Below are 22,648 nucleotides of genomic sequence, written 5' to 3'. Positions count from 1 at the left end.
TTGTTTCCGAAAAAAAAAAATATAATATATATATATATATATATATATATATATATATATATATATATATATATATATAGTGTAATTATTCATTCGAAATGTAACGCAAGCCAGGTGCGCTACTTAAAAATTTGTAACGCGTTACCGTTAGAGTTACTTTGAGGAAAATGCAATGCGTTACTAGGAAACGTTACTTAAAAAGTAACGCGTTGCTTGCGTTACGTTACGTTCCAAGACTGTTTAATAGAAGTTGTAATTTTAGAGGACACACTTACATTGATAAACTAAACGAAAGAAAGGTTTCTACCTCTGAAAGTGAAATATTTGGTGAAGAAAGCAGAAGATGAAGTATTAGTTGTAGAAGGGGAGAGTTCTATGAAATATGTTCTGCTTATTTAAAGATTGCATAATACCACTCAAGGACTTTTCTTCAAATGGACGCTGCTACGTTCCGCACCAGCGTGGATTGAAGTGCAAGAGACGGTTAATTTCTACAAATGGTCAATCAATGAAGATTCAATATTGTTCGATCACTTCTCATACTTGAAACAACAAATAGAAACAATACTTATCAAGGACAAAGACATTTGAAGTAGCAAGTCATGTCAGGAGAAGTGGACTTATTGTTTTGGACAAATAATTAATTGATTATGATGAAATGAGTAGGAACTCTGACCTCACGTAGCGTAAGATTGATGTCCCGGTTTTTCGTTTATAAAATTTGGCAACCTTACCTTAGGACTAGGGATACCAACTGGCCGATTTTACACCGGCCTGGCCGCAAAAATTGCAATTATTTTGATTAAAGCCGGTGACCGGTACAAACTTCTTACCAGCCCCTTTATGACCGATTTTTTTATTTATTATTTTATTTATTTTTATTTTATTTTATTTTTTTAAAATTTGTATCTATTTCGAAGCAATTTCATCTAGTTCAAAGTATAGATTTAAAAAGTAAATTCCTTCATTCTGTAAATCCAAAACTATCACCTTTCACCATCTATCAACGATTAATATATTTTGTTCATCAGTTTAAATACCAGTAATTTTAAAAAGATGACAGGGACTGTATCAGGGAAAATTTGGCATTACTCGAGCAGACGGCTCTACCAAATTTTCATACAGTTATTGTATATTCCGGTTTCTCTTTGCAGAATATGCACTAAATGAGGAGCTAATGCATAAACCACGAACCAACTTGTGCTAGGTGGCCAGTAAAAAAGCACGAATGCCATCCAACCGAGTCAGGGCAGGAGTGCAGCAGGGTGCGTCAGTAGGTAGCAGGCGCGTCAGTAATGGGGGGCATACGCATAAACGAGGATAGTGGAAAAATATATAAAATATCCGCAATTTTTACATTCAAAACACTTAAATAATCCTAATAATTCTTAACCTTCAAAATGGCTTCACTGCTTTCCCGGGTACAAATGGCCCACTGCGAGGAGAAATTCATGTCTTCTGAACTTTTACTTCTTTTCCACACTTCGCAACTTGATTTTACGTTTGAACATAACATGACGCTGCAAAAACTTTCTAATATGACGCTCTTTAGCACACAATTCTTTTTAATAAAACCGTATGTTTTCATTACATCCATCGCAAACGTCCATTGCTAACACGAACAGAACATTCCTACCGTTTATTTGCACCTTCTTCGCATTCTTGTATTCTTCCGCTTCAGTAAATAATTACACTTAGAATATGTTCACTACCATTCAAAATATATTTCAAAATGATATCAACTGACTGAAATTACTTATATTCACACGAATATAAGTAATTTACCCTTACTGAAATTACTTATAGGTAATAGTTAAGAACAGCTACTTCTCATCTCCCGTGCACGAGGATACATCTTACTGTTGCACTACCTACAGAAATGATTCTATATCATGTATAAGTGGTAATAGAACACACATTAAACCCAGATCATGTTGTATTCACACTTCAACATGGAGTGAGAATACAGCGTGATCTCCGTTTCTTCTGTGTTCTATTACTACTTGTACACCAAACTGAATCGTTTTTCTACGTAGTGCAACAGTAAGAAGTATCCACGTGCACGGGACATGCGATATGTGTTTTCAAACTCTCCCCCCCCCCCCAATAGTCATACACTAAGTACAAGGGCACATTATTATTCCCATACGATATAAGAAAACAGATATTCCTAGAAAAACATCCGAAGTGCAAGGGCAAAAACTCAGTCTATTACCTACTTTGTAACATCCTAGATAGTCAATGAATAATTCCTGAAAGTATGGCGTTTCTCGTCCTTCCCTAAATGGGAAGTACGGCTCCTTAACTATAACCAAGGCGGGTATCTTAAAGCACTTTTCTGTAGTTGAAGTTCAAAGAATAAATTTCATTTTCCAAATCCAGAATCGTCACGTAAATATTATATACTTTTGATCATCTGATTCGATAGTTTTAAAGAAGTGGCAGTTACTGGTAAATACAATAAAAATTATCAATACCGATTTTAGTTTCTCACTCATTGTACAATGTATCTATTAAGCTTATGAGTGAATGCAGAGTTGGCAACCCTACTTAGGACCCCTGATGCGCTTAGACAGTCATTCGCACTTTTTAATGGTAATCTAGTAGAATTCGGTTGGTGTTTTAACCCTCTTAAAGTTAATCTGTACCAATACAACATCTACTTTTTAAGAAATGAAAACAGTAAGAATGCGCTTTGTACTAAGATATTTCATTAATGCAAATACCATAGTACTGTTCACGAAACATAACCCAACTTAGCCTCTCAACCACTAGCTATCATTTGTAATTTTCTTATAATTTATTTGATTTATATTTTAATGCAATGCCTTTGGCAAGCGATTCGTATTTTTTGATCAGTTACTTATGTTCATTAGCCGGCGGGGCTTAACACAAGAAATGTTATATAGAAGGAATTAATTTTATCATCTTCAACTTACCTATAATAATCAAAAATATATACAATTGGTTTCTGCATCTAATGGGTCTTTCTTCGAGTGAAACCACCGTCCAAGTTCCTTGTTTCACTCTGCTTGGATAAATGAATATTAAATAGTAAATAATTTTAAATAGAACATGCACTGTTTACCACAGTTTACTGAGAAACAACTTTACTTATCATTATAAAAAAAAAATCGATTACGGACGCTGCACTCGAGCTATGTCGACCGCATCACTGAAATTGTTTTACGTACAAATTGGTTATAAAACGAGATTGATTAAAAATATCCAGTAAAGCTTCGAAAGTAAGAAAAAGTTGGTGGCCAATGACCATCCGAAATTTCCTGATTCCGAATAATTTAATACAATTATTAAATATTGATTAAATACGTTCGTGAGGAGCAGTGGTGCAACAATTTTTTTTTTTTTTCGGAGGAGCGTAGGCTAAGTAGCACAGTATGCTAATTATTGCTGCACCATCAGATATGGACAAAATTGAAAGTTTGAAATCTCCCCATCACAAGAAATTTAGTTATCCCTACTATTAATTTGCTAAAATGGCTTAAAATAGAAATTCAGATTCAGACGATATTTCGCACGTGATGTCTCATGCCTCAATATTTACTACAGATTAAGAGCACTCTTCACACACGGTGCATGTATGTGTGTAAGCAATGGCGGCAATAAGGTCCCCGCAGAGCTCGTGGTGCGGGGTGCCCCGGATCTGAGATTAGGCCTTTACAAAGTACGCTCAGCAAGGCACTTTTTACATGTCATTTGTAATTTTAATGCATTTTGAAAGCGTTTCTCCACTGCCTGTAGCTAATTCTAGCAGATTAATAATAATGAAGTAATAATTAAATATATGAAGTAATTATTAAAATTAAATAATGAGGTATGACTGTGAACATGAATGTCAGGTCGCTCTTTGCGATTTTCCAAAGACTTTATTTTCCAGTGTAACAGACTTTATATATTATTATGTTAGTCTATTATGACGTACTTTCGTTATCATGTATCTTACATTACAATTACCGCGTAATACAATAAATTATCGTGTCGTTAGCAATTGTAATTGCTAACCCTTCACGCAATCGTCAAGCTATCTCTATCTTTCTCAGTTACAATTACTGTTGTCACCAGCAAAAAGGAGTAAATTGCCCTCCTCTATATTTAAGGATAAATCATAAAGATATAGAAGAGAGTATTGGTTCTAACACTGACCCTTGTGTAACACTTTTTCTATTCATTCGTTCATTTCAGTTTATTTTCCTCAGACTTTTAGTTGTTTCGTCCATATGAAGAATTAGTACTATTTTTACGATTGTACAAGTATGATTTGAACCACTCCAAAGCAATACCCCTAATGCCATATTTTTCTAATTTACCAAAAATTATACCATAGTCCACACAATCAAACGCTTTTGAGAGATCACAATATACGCCTACAGTATTGGCGTTCTAATCAACAAACGTTATAGCTACATTGATATGTTCATGTATGGCAGTAATTGTGGATTTGCCTTTTATAAATCCGTGTTGCGTTTTCGTGATTAAGTTTTGTTCAGTAACGAAACTTAGTAGTCGCTTACATACTAGTTTTTCAACAAGTTTTGAAAAAACAGAAGAAAGTGATATGGGACGGTAGTTTTCTATTTCGTTTCTGCATCCTTTTTTGAACAAGGATTTAACGACTGAGAGTTTTAGTCAATGTTCGAAGTGGAAGAAAACAGAGGCGGTATGTTTTATTTCGATTTTGACTCGACATACCGGCTATCTAAATGTTGAAATACAGTGAGGGTATGTTGCCTAAAAGATTGCATTTCTGTTTACATAATGACTAAAAGCAATTCTTTATAGTTACGGGAAGGAGGGACATAGAGAGACAGCTCTATGAAAAAATAAAAAAAATATCCCCATATGTTGCATTGTAGAGAGCTATTCCTCTCAGTGCTCAAAAGCCGAGTTTGTATATTAACCATTTCCTGCGGGAAAACGCCGGATCCCCGACTCAACTGGGGGTATTTAAAAACCCCGAAAGATATGCCCGTGCTCAAAACACAACATTAAAACAAGAAGACACACACACAAAATAAGAAATAAACAATTCAATATGGCACATTAAACTAAGATTCCTTGGGAAAATGACTCATTAATGATGTCTTCTAATGCAGGTGCGATAATGTGGATACATTTCTTCAAAAGAAACTGTGGAATTTCATCCATTCCTACAGACTCTTTATTATGAAATTTACTTACTGTTTGCACGATCTCATATGGGGAAGTTGGGGTAAGGAAGAATGACCTACTGATGTACTTAAGCGGCTGTAGTGTACTTGTGTCACTTGATGTATGTATATCACGTATAGTTTTCTCTGCAACGGTACAAAAGTAATTATTTAAGTACTCACAAATCAAATTTGGGTCATTTGTAGTTAAGTTCCCTGACAGCACAATTACATAGCAGGCATATGCTTATCATGTTCCCTCAGGTACATGGGAATGTGTCCAGTATGTGTCTTATGTACCTCTGAGAGAGAAACCACATGGATGGCAAGTGGTAGTCACAGTCTATATCCGCCCTAGGCAAATGCCTGATATGTACCTGGGGAACTTGCCGAATATGTTCTAGGTATGTTCCCCATGCCGTAAGCGTTAATGAACCACAAAATTACTTCCCCAAAATATACTAAATCGCCTATATGTGTAATGTGTTTACATTAAGGTGAGTCTAAACACGACTTTAAACAAGTAAAAAAAACGTACCCCAAGGTGGGCGCGAACCACCAACCTTTGAATTACTAGTCGCGTGTTCTTTCTACTTGGCCAAGGAAGCCGTGAAGAGAACGTCGCTTGTAAAGGAATAGTGTTGGGGTCTTTTGAATTTGGCTAATCAGTGCTCCTTTAACCGCGTATATTCGACGATAACCGTTTGGGATCAGATAAAATCTGCTCGCCATGTAATTTTGTAACAAAATGATGATTGTCTATTTACTTTATTTCATGGTTCTTCCATATTCACTTTCAAATGATTGGCGACAGTTCCCATCTAATAAAGTTTATGCGTTTGTTGCTTCTAGTACACAATCGCTTAGGAAAAAAAAGCTACAAATGAATCAAATGTGGGAGATGAATTTAGAATACCTAAATGGCGCATGTCTAGCACATGTTGTGTTGTTAGGGTATCTGAAACAGTATGTCCCTAAAAGATGTACCTAGGATATGACAGATATATGTCCCAAGTGACGACATAAAAACAAATGACTGTTATAGTGCGAAACTGAGCCAGGTATATAAATGCTATATTTGAGGTACATAGTTGCAAATATCAATTAGGTGTAACAAGTACCTAAAACTGTAGGTAGCAGAAATACATACTTAGCACACGAATATCGTATGTGGCAAGGGTCGGGTACCTGAAAAGTAGATGGGACACCTAAACGGCACATGCCTAGCACATCTTGTGCTGTTAGGGTTACTGCCTTTTATACGTAACTATATTTTTGTTTTTCATTTTTCTTTCCTAGCACACACTTTATTATTTTCCACGATTCTTTGCTTTTATTATGTGCATATATTTTATTACTATAATAGTCCCTTTTGGCTTTATTAATAACTTTTTGTATAGGGATTTATATTTTTTATAATAATCAAGAATTTCTAAATCATTTGCTTGTTTCCTAAGATTGAACAGCTCTTTTAGGTTCATACTAGAAACCCTAATGCCAGTGTTATCCACGGTTTGTTACGTGTGTTGTTTAGTTTTCCATTAGATAAAGGAAAGCGCTTTCAAATAATAGTTTAAATTTATAAATAAAATATCTGTACGTGTCATTAACGTTAGGATTGACAGTTTCATCATTTACAAAATTTTCGCTTTCAAGCAGAGAGAGAAAGTTTTCTATTTTATGTTCGTTATAGTATATTTTCCCTATATGTGAAATACAACGCTTGTCCTACATGGTTATTCAATGTTATGTAACTAATTATTCAATGTTAAGAGTTGGGAACTTTAACAATTTAGATGAAGATTTGTAAATATATTGTCAATTGAACTGCAGGAAGATCTCGTAAAATGAGTTGGTTCAAATATTGTCATATGCCGGGGTAAAAGTGGATCTGAAAAGTAGGAGGACGGTAGGTAGCAGCATGATATCACGCCGTCCCCTTTGCCTATCTTTGCCCATTGTATTTTTTTAGAAACTGGGGAACGCCTTGTATATTTTATGGAGGTTGGGGAACGGCATCCTCCCGCGTTCCGTCGCACTTTTACCCCCTGGTCATATATAAATTAAAACTTGATAAAATATTGAGGAATGTATCACGCATTGTGCTTGATTGTTTTGTATCTACACTCTACAAAAAATACCGGAATTTTTCCGGTGAAATATATGGCAATCGGGGACGCCACATTTCCACCCTAAAAGTTTGCAGTAATTTCACCGGAATTTTCCAGGAACTTCACCTGAACCTTAGATATTTCACCGGAAACTTTTTAGTGATTTCATCGGACTATTTGCGCGAAGTAAGGTCCAAAGACATCCAAAATGTAACCTGTCGTCGTGACCAACATCATAGGCTTCATCAAAGGTCTTCCTTTGTGTAACAAGAATGATCGTCGCTGAAAGGAATAGTGGGAACTCTTCTGGATATAAATGTACGTGCCATCAGCAACAAGTACTACAGGATCATTGTCGTCGTCGGGAATGAATAATCGTCGTGCTAAAGGCCTCGTATGGTTTTCAATAACCTGTGTTCTGGTGATGTGTTCCGTTCCAAGATATAGTGGAACAAAGTTCTGCATCAAAGCCTCATGTGCAGAGTGCACAGAAGATGATATTCTTCGTTTTCTGACATTGAATAATGTAGATAGAACACCATTCGAGAGACGCGTTCGAAGCTTTACAAGTAGCACTGCCAAACAAGTACGAGAGGATCTCTGTGTTGAGGAACGCATTTTGGACTTTACTAGGTCATAAATACAGTTAAAATCAGACATTGATATACCCATAAAAGTATAATACTTGGAGTCGGAAAGTCGTCCCGGTGAGTCGAAATCGATACCTTTCTTCTGTGCTATCTTTCTGATATCGTTTATCAGACTTTCAATATCTTTCGCAGGCATTGTTGTCTTCTCACTTACAGGCCGTACAGCTTGCAGAGCCTCCTCACGAAATACCGACCCCGTAAGATGCGTTTTACAGTAGCGTTTTCCCGACGAAATATAGATTCCCGTTTCTGTAAAGGCCTGCGTTCGAGCTGTTTTTGGTACAGCTACTAAGTATTTCTTACGCTTACATATTATACAACAGCTATTAGAGTTGTGACAACGAGGTATTGCTAAATCTATTTTAGGACTCTTACAGGTGGTGTCGACGGCAGTACTCGTAGACGCACGATCTCTTTGTACAACAGACGAAGGCATAGGAGTGCTTCGAGAACGAAGCACATGACATGCATATGATCTGCATTTCGAGCACAACTTCGCACCACTCTGTATATCGCAATTTTAGAACTTCTCAGGATCGATATAATTTTTTTATTAGAACAGGTACGAAAAGCCATAGATTTTCTTTGCCAGGTTTTACAATCACACTGGCCGTTCGGCATTATGTCTTATTCAGTTCGTTAATATATGTTTGCACAAACAGTTGCAAACTCACGATTGATATCTGCACTTCTTAACTATGGTTTGATTGCGGCACAACACGACTGAACACTCCGATCGCAGCGCAGCAAATAGGGCAATGGAAATGTGCAATTCCAACAGTTGCTGCCCGTGGCGCTTATCTAGGTGCACAGGACGCAGACTCCACACTCCTACACCTTGACACACACACACACGAGCTCGCCTATATCTGTCTTTGCTCTCTCTCTCGTTTTGTATATATATATATATATATATATATATATATATATATATATATATATATGGGGGTGAGGTGGGGTGTTTGTGGGTATGGGTATGTATTAGCTTGGATCGGATACATCAGGTAGCTATTGTTGGTCGTTGTTTTTCATCTTTCCCTCAGTATTGCAATATAACGTATCAATGAATCCCCATTCATTGACGCGTGGTATGTATGATTCTTCGATATATATATATATTGCAGAATTTCATGCCATTCTGAAACTGGTTTTCCTGCTCGCACTTTTACTCATACCACTTTCAGAAATGACATGCCTTCTCAATACTCCATAACGTGCTGTCTCTATTTTTGCTGCCCCACACACACATCCGCGCAAACAATACATTTTCTTTATATATTTTATTGAGATGCTGAGCATGTATTTCCAGTCACAATCGGTAAATAACATCAGAGCTGGAGTCTCCAGTTGAACTCGTACATTACAGCGTATAAACGGTAGTCATCGCTCTATACTCTCGCGCAATACATTTTGTTCTCTAATAGGTAGAAAGACACACCGAACCAAAATCAATTAGTACTCATATCAAAGGTTACATAGCGTTATATTGTGACGAGTCAGATTTATTTTTGGTTCATCGACTCCTCCTTCCTATAAGCCTTCATCAAAGACAGCAAACATTACCAAAATGTCGCAAAACGCTGAAACGAACTCCTTTTGGGCACTCATTTCTATGACTTACTATTTTCTTTATTACGTATCTATTATTTTTACATATGCAACATATCTTCTAGTATACAAATACATTGCAAACTTGTCGGAATCGGACACTTCATCTTTCCGTTGTCTGATGGGCGAAAAATGGCCCTTATCCGCCCACCTCCTTTGCAGTAATTTCACCGGGATAATTCCATGAATTTTACCTGACCTTTAGATATTTTACTGAAACATTTACAGTAATTTCACCGGAATAATTCCATGAATTTCACCTGAAATTTAAATATTTCACCGGAAATTTTGTAGTAGTTTTACCGGAATAATTGCATATACTTAAACTAAAGTTCCAGATATTTCACCGAAAAATTTACAGGCATTTGAACGGACATGTTGCATGAATTTTATTTGACAATTTACAGAAACTTCTCCAGAAATGCTCCGTAAATTCACCGAAGCGCTGGAAATCTCCTTTCCACAGTCATTTGAAATTGCCTCACAGATTGAGGTGGAAATCATTATGGTTAATAGTTCTAATGATAATGAACATATACATATAACCGGAATCCTTTATTTGGTCATACTGGTAGGCGTAATTAAACCTATAGAAAGATACAACAAAAGTATATTTTAGCCCATTTTCAGCCAGATAACTTCCCTTCTACTTTAACAGATCCTCCTGTGGAAAGTCATCAATGGCTCTGCTGTAAAATTGACTTCTTCCTGAATATTTTCGAACATCTTAAAACTCCATTTTCAGAAACTAATTACTCTCATGAAACTAATAACCAATTTGATAAGTATCATACTACTACTCCAATGTAGATTTTCGCTACTTTAGTATTGTTTAGGTAGAAGATTCGTGTAATTCTTAAGCATTAGATTCCTAAGGTGGCAGTTAATACGCTGCGAAATATCCCACATAAAACTCATATTAGCTGGTTGCTATTAACTACGTGTCATACACATGGCAACATGCTCGAAATTAAGGACCTGAATATAAGTCAAGTAGTTAGAAGGCCATTGAAACATTGACAAAAATTATCATCTACATGCCCTGTAGATACTTACTGTCGATCACTTTTCAACTGAAACGTGAACTGTAGCATACCAAATAACTAGATATCTTTATATGATTTCGTGTGGAGAGCAACCAATAAGCATGACAGCAATAGTGACGATTTATTTATTTGCGGTACTCTTTAATAACCTTTGAAATTATTTCCTTGTACGTTCGGTTACTAAAGAATATTTTTATCGATACTGCGTACAAAGTCAACTAAACCGATGGCCTTCCGGTCGGTGCGGACACATTCTCCCGCATCAAGTTTGCATAACTGCTAGCGAAGAAAAACAATGATTTAAAAACCAAACAGGTAAATACTCCATCGGAGTAGTTCAATACGATGCAATATGATTTAATCACATAAATTCTTGTTGACTTCAGTTGAGATTATTTAAAATCAAATTCAGGAAAGTACCGGAAGAAATCAATTTTACAATGGATAGGCTTCGACACGTTCCATAACCTGTAAAGTCAAGCAGAATCAACTCTTATTCCTTGGCCCAAAATATGAAAAGCCGACTTTTTTCATATATCTCTAAGTTGCTCTGATTTTTTTTTATGAAGATGGCCGAATAAATAAATATTGCTTATCTACCTACTTATATATGTATGCTCAGTATCATTAGAACCTTTTATTAATTTGACAAATTATACCTCAGTCAGTGCGGAATTTCGAATGAGCCATGAAAAAAAATTTAAAAGTGTTACTATTTTTCTAGATTTTGTAGATAACTACTTTTCACTGAAAATAAAAGAATACTAGAAAAGTACTAAAATTCAACAGAAAATAAGTCAATTTCACTGGAAAACAGTGCTGGCAAAAACCATGTTTTTTATTGAAATAAACCAAAAAAGCCTTTTTTTGTTTAAACCCGTTTTTTTGGTTTAAATAATTTACTCTCTGTATTTATATTAGATATGGACAGAAATTAGTTTGTATCACCTTGGTGTTATTAATGCAACAACAAAGTTATGCTGGAAGGGGTCACATAAGCTTAAAGCGGAATCCAAACCGCTTCTCGGCTTACATCCAAGAGAAATTGTCCATTTCGACACGAAACCGGGACTAATTGGTCACAAATACGATTGCCAACACACCCACGAAGGATTCCTGATAAAAAAAAATATGTTGTACTGATCTTTATATAGACCTAGTTGTTAATATAATTGTCAAGAGTCATTTCAGAAGAACAAAAGATAAACAGTTACACAAGTAAAAACATTATACAGAATTACATATAAATCGGGAAACTCCCGTCTTAGCTATTGGGAAAATCCTGTTATTACTTTAAATGTATTTGTATGTAAAATTTTAAGGTCAATGTATCATAATCACTACGCTAAAACTGAAGTATTAAATTACAAATTTGGTATGTAGGTATCATTCAATAAAATCAAAACAAAGTCCAATCCAAGGTGATATTGGAAGCTACGTAGGCAGTTGATAAATTTTGCTAATTTCTATCAATATATTTAAGCAACCTTGGCTTTTCTACAAAACAACAGGCTTGCAGGCAAGTGGAAATATATAATTTGGTTTCGTTTTGTATGTTTAGGCTTAACATCCTTATGAAATACCAAGGTTATCACGGAGAAGACTTTCGCTTAAAGGGACACCTCGAATCGCTACTTGGTTTACACTTGAAAGATGGATTGTGGTTCGACCGAGAATTGAACACAGACCTCTTGATTAAAAGGTGAAAAGTAGATAAACGTAACGGAGATTGTTTGATATGTGGAGACATCACCATGAAGTTCACACGATTTAAAGCATTTTTCTTCCTTTTTTTTTTTTTTTTTGGTCTAAACCAGTTGGTTTTATGAAAAAACCAGCTGGTTTAAACCAGCCAACCCTGCTGGAAAACAATGTCATTTTAACTAATTTTAAATAAAAAATAAATATTAGCATTAAACTGAAATGCCTGTGTAATTTTCACTAAAAATATAGAAAATTTCGTCGAAAAGAGAGAACCACCAGAGATCTTTTGTCTTTATTTCCTATGACTTCCAATTTGATGAGGTCCGTAAAGCACATTTTCAAGTTTCATTTTTATTTTTGTCCATTAATTTACGTATATTTTAAATTTAGGAAATACAAATTTCGTCTTAAGGTAAAAAAAAAAAAAATCCACTCTTTACCTTTCATTTCATTATTGTTCTATTAGGTTGTCTAGAATGGAGTCTTTTGCACACGAGATGGCTCGACTTTTAAGTGGTATATGACCTGATTCAAAAGCATTTACTCGATCTAATTTATATCTACAAATCTCTACTGAAACGTAACCAACTCGTGCAATTCTTAAAGCAATTAATCACGAATGATGAAAAGTGAATAACCCACGACAAGAATGTGTAAAGTTCGAGGTCAAAGTGAGTAGAAGTCCCACAGTCTGTGACAAAACCCATAATGGCGTCGAGGAAGGTTATGCTGTGCGTTCGGTAGGATTGGAAGGACATTATGCAGGGGTGTCGACAATTAAGAGCGAGTATACTTAGCAATGTAAAAGAAATGGCCGGAACTAGTCAACAGAATGAGTGTCGTATACCACGCTGAAAAATACCAATCGCGTAAACCTGCCAAAGATTGAAATAACTTGGCTGGGAGGTTGTAATGCATCATCGTATAGCACAAACTAACACCGTCACACTATCACTTGTTTCGGTTGTTGCAGAACTAGCTGAATGGTGTTAAGTTAGTCGAAGTATTTGAAAACCACAAGTCAATAATTTCTATAACAACGGGATTACGACATTGTCGAGAAAATAGCAGAAGGACATCGAAAGAAATAGTAACAACAAATGTACACTCAATTTCGATCTCCATTACTCTCTGGACAACCTGATCTAAATACAAGAATTAACATAATATGATCTAATGACAAATGGAACATATAGACGTTATAAATTATATTTACATGATGCTATAAGGGATATTTTCTAACCAGAAAGTTTTTTTCTCCCAGATCAGGCCCTACTACTAACAACTTGATTTTCTTTCTGGATAATACAACGCAATGAGCAATGCGTTTACGCTCTTTCTTTTTCGACAGCTGTATTTTTACAAGACAACAAACCAATATACACTTCTTGTAGACAACTCTACTGCTAATGGCTTCGATATTGAAGTACAAGATTCAACTTGTGCAAGGAGGAAAAGAAAAAAGGTGTAATGTTAACAAACAATCAATTATTGTGACTATGATTGATAGGGTTATAAGTAAGAATATTTTCAAGTGTCTTTTTTCACAAGTGTGCTAGAATTACTTTAAAGTTAATTTCCTCCTGCAAAGTCTCTCTCAATTACTATACATTTCTAAATCTAAGACGACTCACTATATTTTTAACAAAGGATAACAAAAATACATCTATAATGCATACTGTGTATATTTTCAGACCTACATTAAAAGTCAGATCAAATACAGACCTTACTTACGCTTTCTTCATTGGGTCACTAGCGTCATTTCAGGTTTTGGCAAAGGGGAAGGGGGGTTGAACAAGATTGTCCACTGGCGTAAGAGTTTCAATTTTTTATTAAAATATTAGTACACAACTTATTAAAAAGTTTGTATTTCTCAAACTAAGGGAACGCAATTGCCCCCTGCCTCCCCTAATAATGCCACAGCAGTGAATACAAACGTTCACGGCTAAAGCGGTAGGTAAGGAAGTGGACCAAGTTAGCATTTAATGGAATCTCGTGATTCTATTCAGTGAAGAAAACTCTACATCATATGTCGCAAAAGCAAGACGACTCCATATTTTTGGGCACGAAATTGCAGCAAAAAGCCGAGTCTTGAATTCAGAAATATACGGTAGTTTGTATATTGTGTATGTATTCACGACACTTTTTCTTTTTAACAACAATAAAACCAGTTGGAAGAGCAAGAAAGACAATGTCCGCCTTGGTTTCAAAATCACATGTTTTTAAGAAATTGTATATTAAAATACTAATACAAAACTTAAAACTCGTAATTCGATGGATAGTCTTGTCCCTGCCCCTGACAAAAACTGAAATGATGCTACTGGAAAGAAATACTGAAAAATTTAAATATAAATCAACAGGATCAAGTAAAAAAGTGAAAACATTTTTGACGTTTCTCATCATATTTAATTTTGAAATAATAGCACATGAAGCAAAAAAGAAATCATATGTATGAGTGTAATCTTCGTACTGAGTTGTTTCATGAAGGTGAAGATCTAGTATTCTATCAGCTGATAATCCTCCATGGAAGAAAAAGATTGCTAATCCTTGGATGCATCATGTTCTTGTATCTCCTCTCGCTTTGGATTCAATTTATGGATTAATTCCAAGAAAACACCTGAAATCAGAAACAAATGTATTTCGAAGCTGGAGAAAAAAAGAAAACCTATTTTTGTTTATTTCAAGCTGTAAATTGAGTTGTATATAACTCGGCGCAATATCAAGCTCTTATCATAAGTATCATTACATTTTCCTTTTCTGTTTCATTCTTTTAGACAAACTCTTCTCAGTTTCATAAAAATACTATGAGTTATTCAGATACATTTGCATTGACTATTTTATACATTTACTTGAGCTTTGTTTTTTTAACACTAACCATTTGCATTTTGCACTATTTCACTTGTATAAGAACTGTGGATTAAGATAATAATTAACATATAAATGTAGTCTCCAAAACAGACTTGGATATGTGGAAAGCAATTAATAATTTCGCAACGTAAAAGGTAATAAGAAATAGTGCATTATCATTATTACTAGAGATTTCACCTAGTAGTGGTATCAAATTCAAGAAGTGTGGTTTTCAGTTACAAAGTGATCCATCTACGCCTAGAATACATTGGTACAACAGCGTCAATAATCATACCGAATGGGCGAGAGAGACCACGAACGTCCAATGTCATAAACTTGTTGGATGCCAAAGATGTGTAACTGGTTCAGGAGACTTAACCTATTATTAAAAGCAGACTCAGTTACGTCGGTTGTTGCAGTGTAGTAGAACTGTGACGGAACGTTCCCGACCACAAAAGCAGCCAGGCTGACCTCATATTTTGGCCTCCGTAAATCGCCGACAGTTTAAGTGGATTGATCTTAGAAATTGCATTCATCCATCGCTACGCTCACAATGTATCAGGGTCTATTCACCATAAATGTTCGGCACAAGATGTGGAAACTTAGTTCTTATGGCCAAGTAGCTAATGCTACAAGAGAGAAACGTTACCAACTTGGATTAATCTTGGTATACGTCAGTCATATAGTAGTTGCCGAAATTTTCAATAGGAACTCCCATCTTCATTAAAACACCACGTAACATGGTATCCATTGTTGAAGTACAGAAATATCAATTTAAAAACTTCCTTCTAGTAACAGAAATAAGTATGAATAACTTGATATTATCAGTAATAAAAGCTGCACTCTTTAAATCCCTTTCTTCTTTCCTTTAAATAAAACACATTCAAAGAGCCATCCTCTTCTGAATAACGCGATGAATTCAATGTATTTCCTATTGCTGATTGCCTTGCTATAAGTCTCCAAAAACTAATACTTCATTCTTCTATATTTCTCATACTAATCCTGTTTTCTTTTTCATTCTTTTAATAGTTGTTTTACCAAAGCACTAACTAAAGTTCCAATAGAACAATTTATCTATATGCTACCTGCAATTCTATAAAATAACGGAATTTTAAACTAAGTTATTTACTGGTAAAATAACAAAATAAATAAATAAAAATAAATTAACTAATTACACTCTCTTTGGCATGTAGGTTAATTTTCAGTAAGTTGTTGCAAATTTAGTTTTGGTACGTTTTTGCAAGTATACCAAAATTATAAATGTGTGGAAATAAAATTGTGTGAAAATAAACCTGTAATGTAGCATTCAACCTTAGAACTTTAAAGTTTGTGCTGCAAAAGACAGTTGATTATTGTGTCTCATCTTTTGTTCTAGTTCCCTTGTCAACATCATTTTAGGATTGTTCATGCTTATAGAAAATTATTCATAAACATTCCTCATAATTAATGAATTCGTTCTGTGTAGAACTTTTAATATCATTGACCTGTGTTTTCGTGACAAGCCTGAAAGTGTCTAATTGTTCTCTTTATCGTTTCTGGAATACCCTTTGACCTTACTGGCTATATTCCTTCCTGAATTGAGTTCAGTTGATTTTGAGTTTAACGTCCCTTTTTAGCAGCGAGGCTATATGAGACGTGGACCTACTGATTAATGTGGAATCCGAACCACATGAGCTCTCGCCGGGAATTGAACCCGGGTCTCAAATATATTCCTTTCTGTCATACCTATGAAGAATTCTTTGTTAATACATGTACATTTTGAATAACTGTCATCCGGAACATCAACTATGAAGTCTATGTGTTAAATGGTACAATACACGTTTATTTTCACTTAACTTTATTTCCAGGCACATTCATAACTAGCAGAATACCCGTTTTTCGCATGAGGAGAATATGTTTTATTTTGGATATAAAGGGCTGAATTTGGATTTAAACGGCATCGGAGTGCTTGTTCATCTCAACGACCCAAAAACTATGAACTCGACACTAATATCGGTAATTTTCTATCATTTTTGAAAATATATTCCCTCCCCTCCCCACCACATAGCGGGCCTGAATTTGGATTTAAACGGCATCAGAAATGTCACTGTTTATCTTAACGACCCCAAAACTATGGATTGGACATTAAAATCAGTCATTATCGATCATTTTCAAATATCTCCTCTTCCTCCTCCTCCTAAGTTGGACCGTCAAAGTGAAATGATAAAAAATACCCCTCGTCCGAACCTTATTTAAGTGGCAAATTTGATCGAGACCGGTCGGGTGGTTCAAGTTATATATATATATATATATATATATATATATATATATATATATATATATATATATATACCCCTCCCCCTACCCTATGTTGTACAGTCAAAGTGAAATGTTAAAAACACTCTCAGGCCTGAACCTCATCCATGTTAAAAATTTGATTGAGATCAGTCGGGTGATTCAAGAGGTACGAAGTCACAAATATAGTGACTTTCATTCTTATATATAGATTTCGATGCAGTAACTTACCAAAATAAACTGCAAGAACTTATAAAATTTAACCTACATGTTAAGTAGCTTTTATTTCTTTTACTTTTATTTATTTAATTATTTACTTTCTTTTTCATTTACCAATAAACGACCTTTATTTAATAAAAGTATAGGCAGAAGTATGGAGAAATTATTGCATAGGAATTCCGCAGAAGGAAAGCTGCTAATTATTCTGGTAAGTGGAAGGTCTTTGTTTGATATTAAAATTTATTATGCGCATATATACATTTATTATGTAGCCAAAATCCACTGGTGAAATCCTCACTCCTTAAAAAAAAAAAAAAAAAAAAAAAAACATATAAACATGACGAAAAACGCGTTGTTTTCAAAGTTACGAGATGCGGAAATCGAGAAAATTGTAACTTTGAGACTGCCTAGCTTGAAAACTATGAGAGCTATCAAAGGCGGTTAAAGAAATAGAGCAACTAGTACACTAAGTAAATAACTATGTTTCAAAGTTGGGACGTATCGGCGCAAAGGATTTTAGAGAGGGGGCTGTGGTATAGGTTCCGCTCTTCCACTCCTTGAGGCTGGGCAGCCTCAAAATTACAATTTTCTCGATTTCGGCATGTCATAACTTTGAAAAAACTCGTTTCTCGCCATATATTCATATTGACTTTTTTTTTATTTTGTTTTGTTTAGGTGAGAGGATTTCACCAGTGGATTTTGGCTACATAATAAATGAACGCCCTACATCTCGTAACTTTCTGCAATATTTATCCCTTCTAATCATAAAATTTCAAAATGAAATGAAATCTCTGAGTTTTACGTCCCACGGTTATGCCGGTTAGGCTAAAGGAGACGGTGATGATGAGAGATGAGTGAAATGGTGGAATGAAGAAAGTGGGAGGAAACGGGAGAACCCCGAGAAAACCCACGAGCACGGTGTTTGTCCACCACAAAGTTCACTTGGCGGGGGCTGGGATCGAACCCGGGACCCCAAGCACCAGAGGTGAACGCTCTACCACTGAGCCACCGCGCCCCCCCATAAAATTTCAAGTGAAATCTACTAACGTTATGACATCCTTCTTATAAAATCGAATCATGTCATTGAGTCAGGGTCAGTTATTCAAATATACTAAGCAGCGCTATAGAATCAAGATATATAGTTAAAATAGTGGACTTTGATGCTAGTCTCATCTAATATTTCATCACATATTAGCTCTATCTTCAGTAAAAAAGTTTTTTTATAATAAAACATTTGAATAAGTGCAGTGTTCGAAGTGGAAAAAAGCAGAGGTGGTATGTTTTGTTACGATTTTGACTCGACATACCGACTATCTAAATATTGAAATACTGTGAAGGTATGTTGAATAAAATATTGCATTTCTATTTACATAGTGACTCGAAACCATGGGATAACTTTCCCTAGTTACGGGTGGGATATGGAGAGGCTTTGCCCACCCCTGCAACTTTTTGCGAATAATAATAAAACAATATATATTCTCATATGTTGTATTATATATAGAGAATTATACACAAAAATGTTCTAAAACGGATTTTTTTAAAAACAATTTCCCGCGGGTAAACTCCCGGACTCCCCACTCGACTGACGTATTCCAGACCCCGGAAGATTATTATCCAATTATTGAAAATACGCAAAAATACGTTTTAATGAAAGTACATAGGCTCCATCAATTTAATATTCTTGACACACCAAACAGTAATAAGCAAAATAAAAGATTTTTTTTTATTCCATAAACTATATTTTTTCTCGTAAATACCGAACTCAGTTATGTATTTCTTTACCATAGACGAAAGAAGTCCCGGTGAACTCATAACAATACTTTCCGATTTCAGTTTAAACGAGTCGAAAAACATACTGCCTTTTGTTTGGATTCGGCCCATGATTGACTCCTTTATGTCATGTGACCCTTATCTGTAACCAACACTACCAACGCGAGTTCAGGCGTAGGAGCAAGGTTTGAACATCTCAGTAGACACCTCAATTTAAAAACAGATGATAGGGAAAATGTAATGAAAATGTTGATGTTGCCAATTTAGGAATTATTTTTACGTAAGAAATAAAATCTTTGATGTGTAAAGTAATTTGTCAGTCACTGTGTATAAAAATTGATTTATTAAAGGTATATTAGCACCCATGTCTTGATCATTGAAAAACCAGAGGTGGTATGGCATATCACCGCATACCATCTCACTTCGACCGCTGAATAAGTGCATAAATAAGTAAATCATTAAAATATGGCATGTAGTGTCTGATGTTTTGTGTTCAAAATTTAAAAAAAAAAAATGTAAAAAGATGTCACTACAGCTCTCAATTAGGAATGATTTCAACTTACATCGTACAGACCGTAATGAAGACGAGTGGATCATAATGTAGCAATTAGTAAACCCAAGTTTTATATCGACATAGAGTAATTAAATGGTAACAACTGTCAATGAGCCACGCCGTGCCACTGTTTTGTAATAAGGAAAGAAACAAAGTTATCAAAGATGCAATTCAGTTCATTATGAGCTGTAAATATTTCAAATAATGTATTCAATTTTATAGACGAATTGCCAAATTTTCCATATTATAGCTATGAGATTTTTCAGTATTTCACGATTTAAAAAAAAAAAAATATTAATTATAAATCCAAAGATACGGATATTTTTTTAAAAAAAAAAAGCCTTTTATTTTACAAAAAAAATATTTGTTAAAGCTCAAGAGTTATATTTAGAATCAACATTGAATCACTGAAACTTACATTAAGATTAAGAATAAGGATTGAGGAGTAATACACATATTGATAAATTGTGCCATGCTCGGATTTACGTAAGAAAGTTAGGATTTCCACTTTTTGAGGTAAATTTTAGACTCAGTCAAACAGCTACTGCTTCCTTACTATTTATCGTAGGATCATGGTTCATACCTTTTATATATATACCGTTGGAAAAGATGCTCTGTATCTATCTATCTATCTATCTATCTATCTATCTATCTATCTATCTATCTATCTATATATATATATATATATATATATATATATATATATATATATATATATATATATATATGTATATATATATATATATATATATGTATATATATATATCTATATCTATATATATATATATATAGATATATATCATCTTTTCCAACGGTATCACTCGCTTATCCGTATTATAAACCAGAAACGGGAAAATCAGGAAAGACAGGGAGTTTTTTTGAAATATTTTTCTTTCAAAATGTTAGCGCCTTTATGGCCCGGGCTGAGTTCAGATAGGGATATGAAAATATTTGAAAAATACGCAGTTACGTACACAATGCGTGTGCAAACTTTCAATCTTGTATCTTGAAAACTAAGGGTGGGAAGAAATTTTGGAAGTCTGAAGGTAACCCATTTATATATATATATATATAGGCCTATAGGGTGGCCCAGTTAAGTTTTTCCACTGAAATATCTAGAAGACGATTGAACATAAATGAACTGAACAAAAGCTTCAATAGGAAACGCCATGGGGTACATCAAATGGTCGTGTTGCGGTGCCACCCCGGGCCGCCCTTCATTGGATTCAGGGCCAAATCTCGTTCGATAGATCTTGTACAAACTAAAAAGCTTTGTGACGAAAGATTTTTCATATCGGTCACAGTATTCAAAATGGCCGCCAAGACATGGTGCCTGTACTAGATAAAACATCAAGTACCACTAATATGAAAATGGTTGAACACAAATGCACCAAACAAAAACTCAAATAGGAAATGTCAAGAGGAACATCGAATGGTATTGTTGCGGCGAAACCAGAGCCACCCTCCATGGGAGACCAGAGCCTAACTTCAAAATTTTAAATGGAAACATAGGTCGATTGATACCTCGTTCGATAGAACTTTAGAAACTAAAGAGTGCTGTGGCAACATATTTTTCGGATGAGTCACCGTTTTCAAAATGACCACCAAGACATGGTACCCGTATCAGATAAAACGTCCAGTGTCCATAGGATGAAAACTAGTGATGTGAGGTGGAAAATTTTCCCCCAAATTTTTCCAGAAAATTTTCTGTTCTAGATAAATATCAGTGATCAAGTATCAATTTCTCATTAACCATAAAATTGAGTGACTTTATGCATAGAAACGTCAAAAAGTGGAAGATCGTCTAAAGAATCTGAAAATTTTCATGGCTCATAAAATTTCCGGTACTATGTAGAACAAGTGAAAGAACTTTTCATGAATTGAAAAAAAATCTGTCGTGTATGGAAAAATTGAGCAACTTTCTATAAGTAGGAAAATTTTCATTATTTAGAAGCAAGAAGTAAAACAACGTACAAATAAGTGAAAAGAATTTTCATGGATCGGAAAATTTTCATTATGATGTAGAAACAAGTGGGAAAACTTTCCATAACTCGGGAATTTTGAATATTATGTATAGTGATGTTAGGTGGAAAATTTTCCACTATATTTAACCGCACGTTGAGCTATAAAATTGAATTCCTGTAGAGGAAAGTTAGACAGCAAAAAAATTATAATTTTCCAGTTAACTTTCCGGAACCAGAAGAGTTTCTAATATTTCTAGTTGCCAAGTAAAATCTTAAATAGTGTCTCTGTGTGTGTGTATATATATATATGAGTAAAGTGCAGGGAACATAAATCGAGCTCGTAGAGTACAAATATCCCATTCCATAGTTTAAAATGTAACAAGAAAGCGAAAATAAACATTTGTGAATTTATCAGTTATTTCAAAAACTGAAAGTTCCACTATTACTTCACATATACGCCTGCCTTTGTAATGAAAGAACTACACAAAATTCCAGTTCCTTATGAAGATTATTTTTGTAATAGAAAATAAGAAGAAATGCTTTGATTTTGTGTTTAAAGCTATGAGAAGACATCGTCTTACGCGTATTAATTTAACGAAATATGATTTTGTGAGATCAAAGGGGAATTTTGAGGGAAGAATACATTAACGTTTGTGAAATATTTTTGCAGAAACGAAGAATGGTTAGCTGTTCACTTCATGAAACTTTTTTCAGACAATATTTATTACAAATAA

General features: G+C 34.7%; 2 protein-coding genes across 3 annotated transcripts in view; both read right to left on the bottom strand.

Moving 5' to 3' along the window:
* Positions 1 to 3,120, bottom strand: part of LOC145678416 (uncharacterized) — a 133,089-nt gene extending 129,969 nt beyond the window's left edge. For both annotated transcript variants that reach the window (XM_081748540.1, XM_081748539.1), the window contains exon 1: positions 2,940 to 3,120. The gene's annotated coding sequence lies outside the window, so the exon portion shown is untranslated. The remainder of the gene's footprint in view (positions 1 to 2,939) is intronic.
* Positions 3,121 to 7,444: 4,324 nt separating this feature from the next.
* LOC145679378 (uncharacterized) lies at positions 7,445 to 8,365 on the bottom strand. Its single transcript, XM_081749961.1, has one exon. It carries the CDS (start codon positions 8,363 to 8,365, stop codon positions 7,445 to 7,447), a length of 921 nt encoding a protein of 306 aa, XP_081606087.1.
* Between the last annotated feature and the right edge of the window lie 14,283 nt (positions 8,366 to 22,648).

Source organism: Thermobia domestica, chromosome 2 (assembly GCF_964235325.1).
Source record: "Thermobia domestica chromosome 2, izTheDome1.hap1.1, whole genome shotgun sequence".
Lineage (NCBI taxonomy): Eukaryota > Metazoa > Arthropoda > Insecta > Zygentoma > Lepismatidae > Thermobia > Thermobia domestica.
The sequence above is the reverse complement of the archived record's forward strand: the minus strand, read 5'-3'. Positions and strand labels throughout refer to the sequence as shown.

Coding starts and splice junctions, on each gene's coding strand:
- LOC145679378 (XM_081749961.1), bottom strand. CDS start 8,365: ATGCCTTCGTCTGTTGTACAAAGAGATCGTGCGTCTACGAGTACTGCC.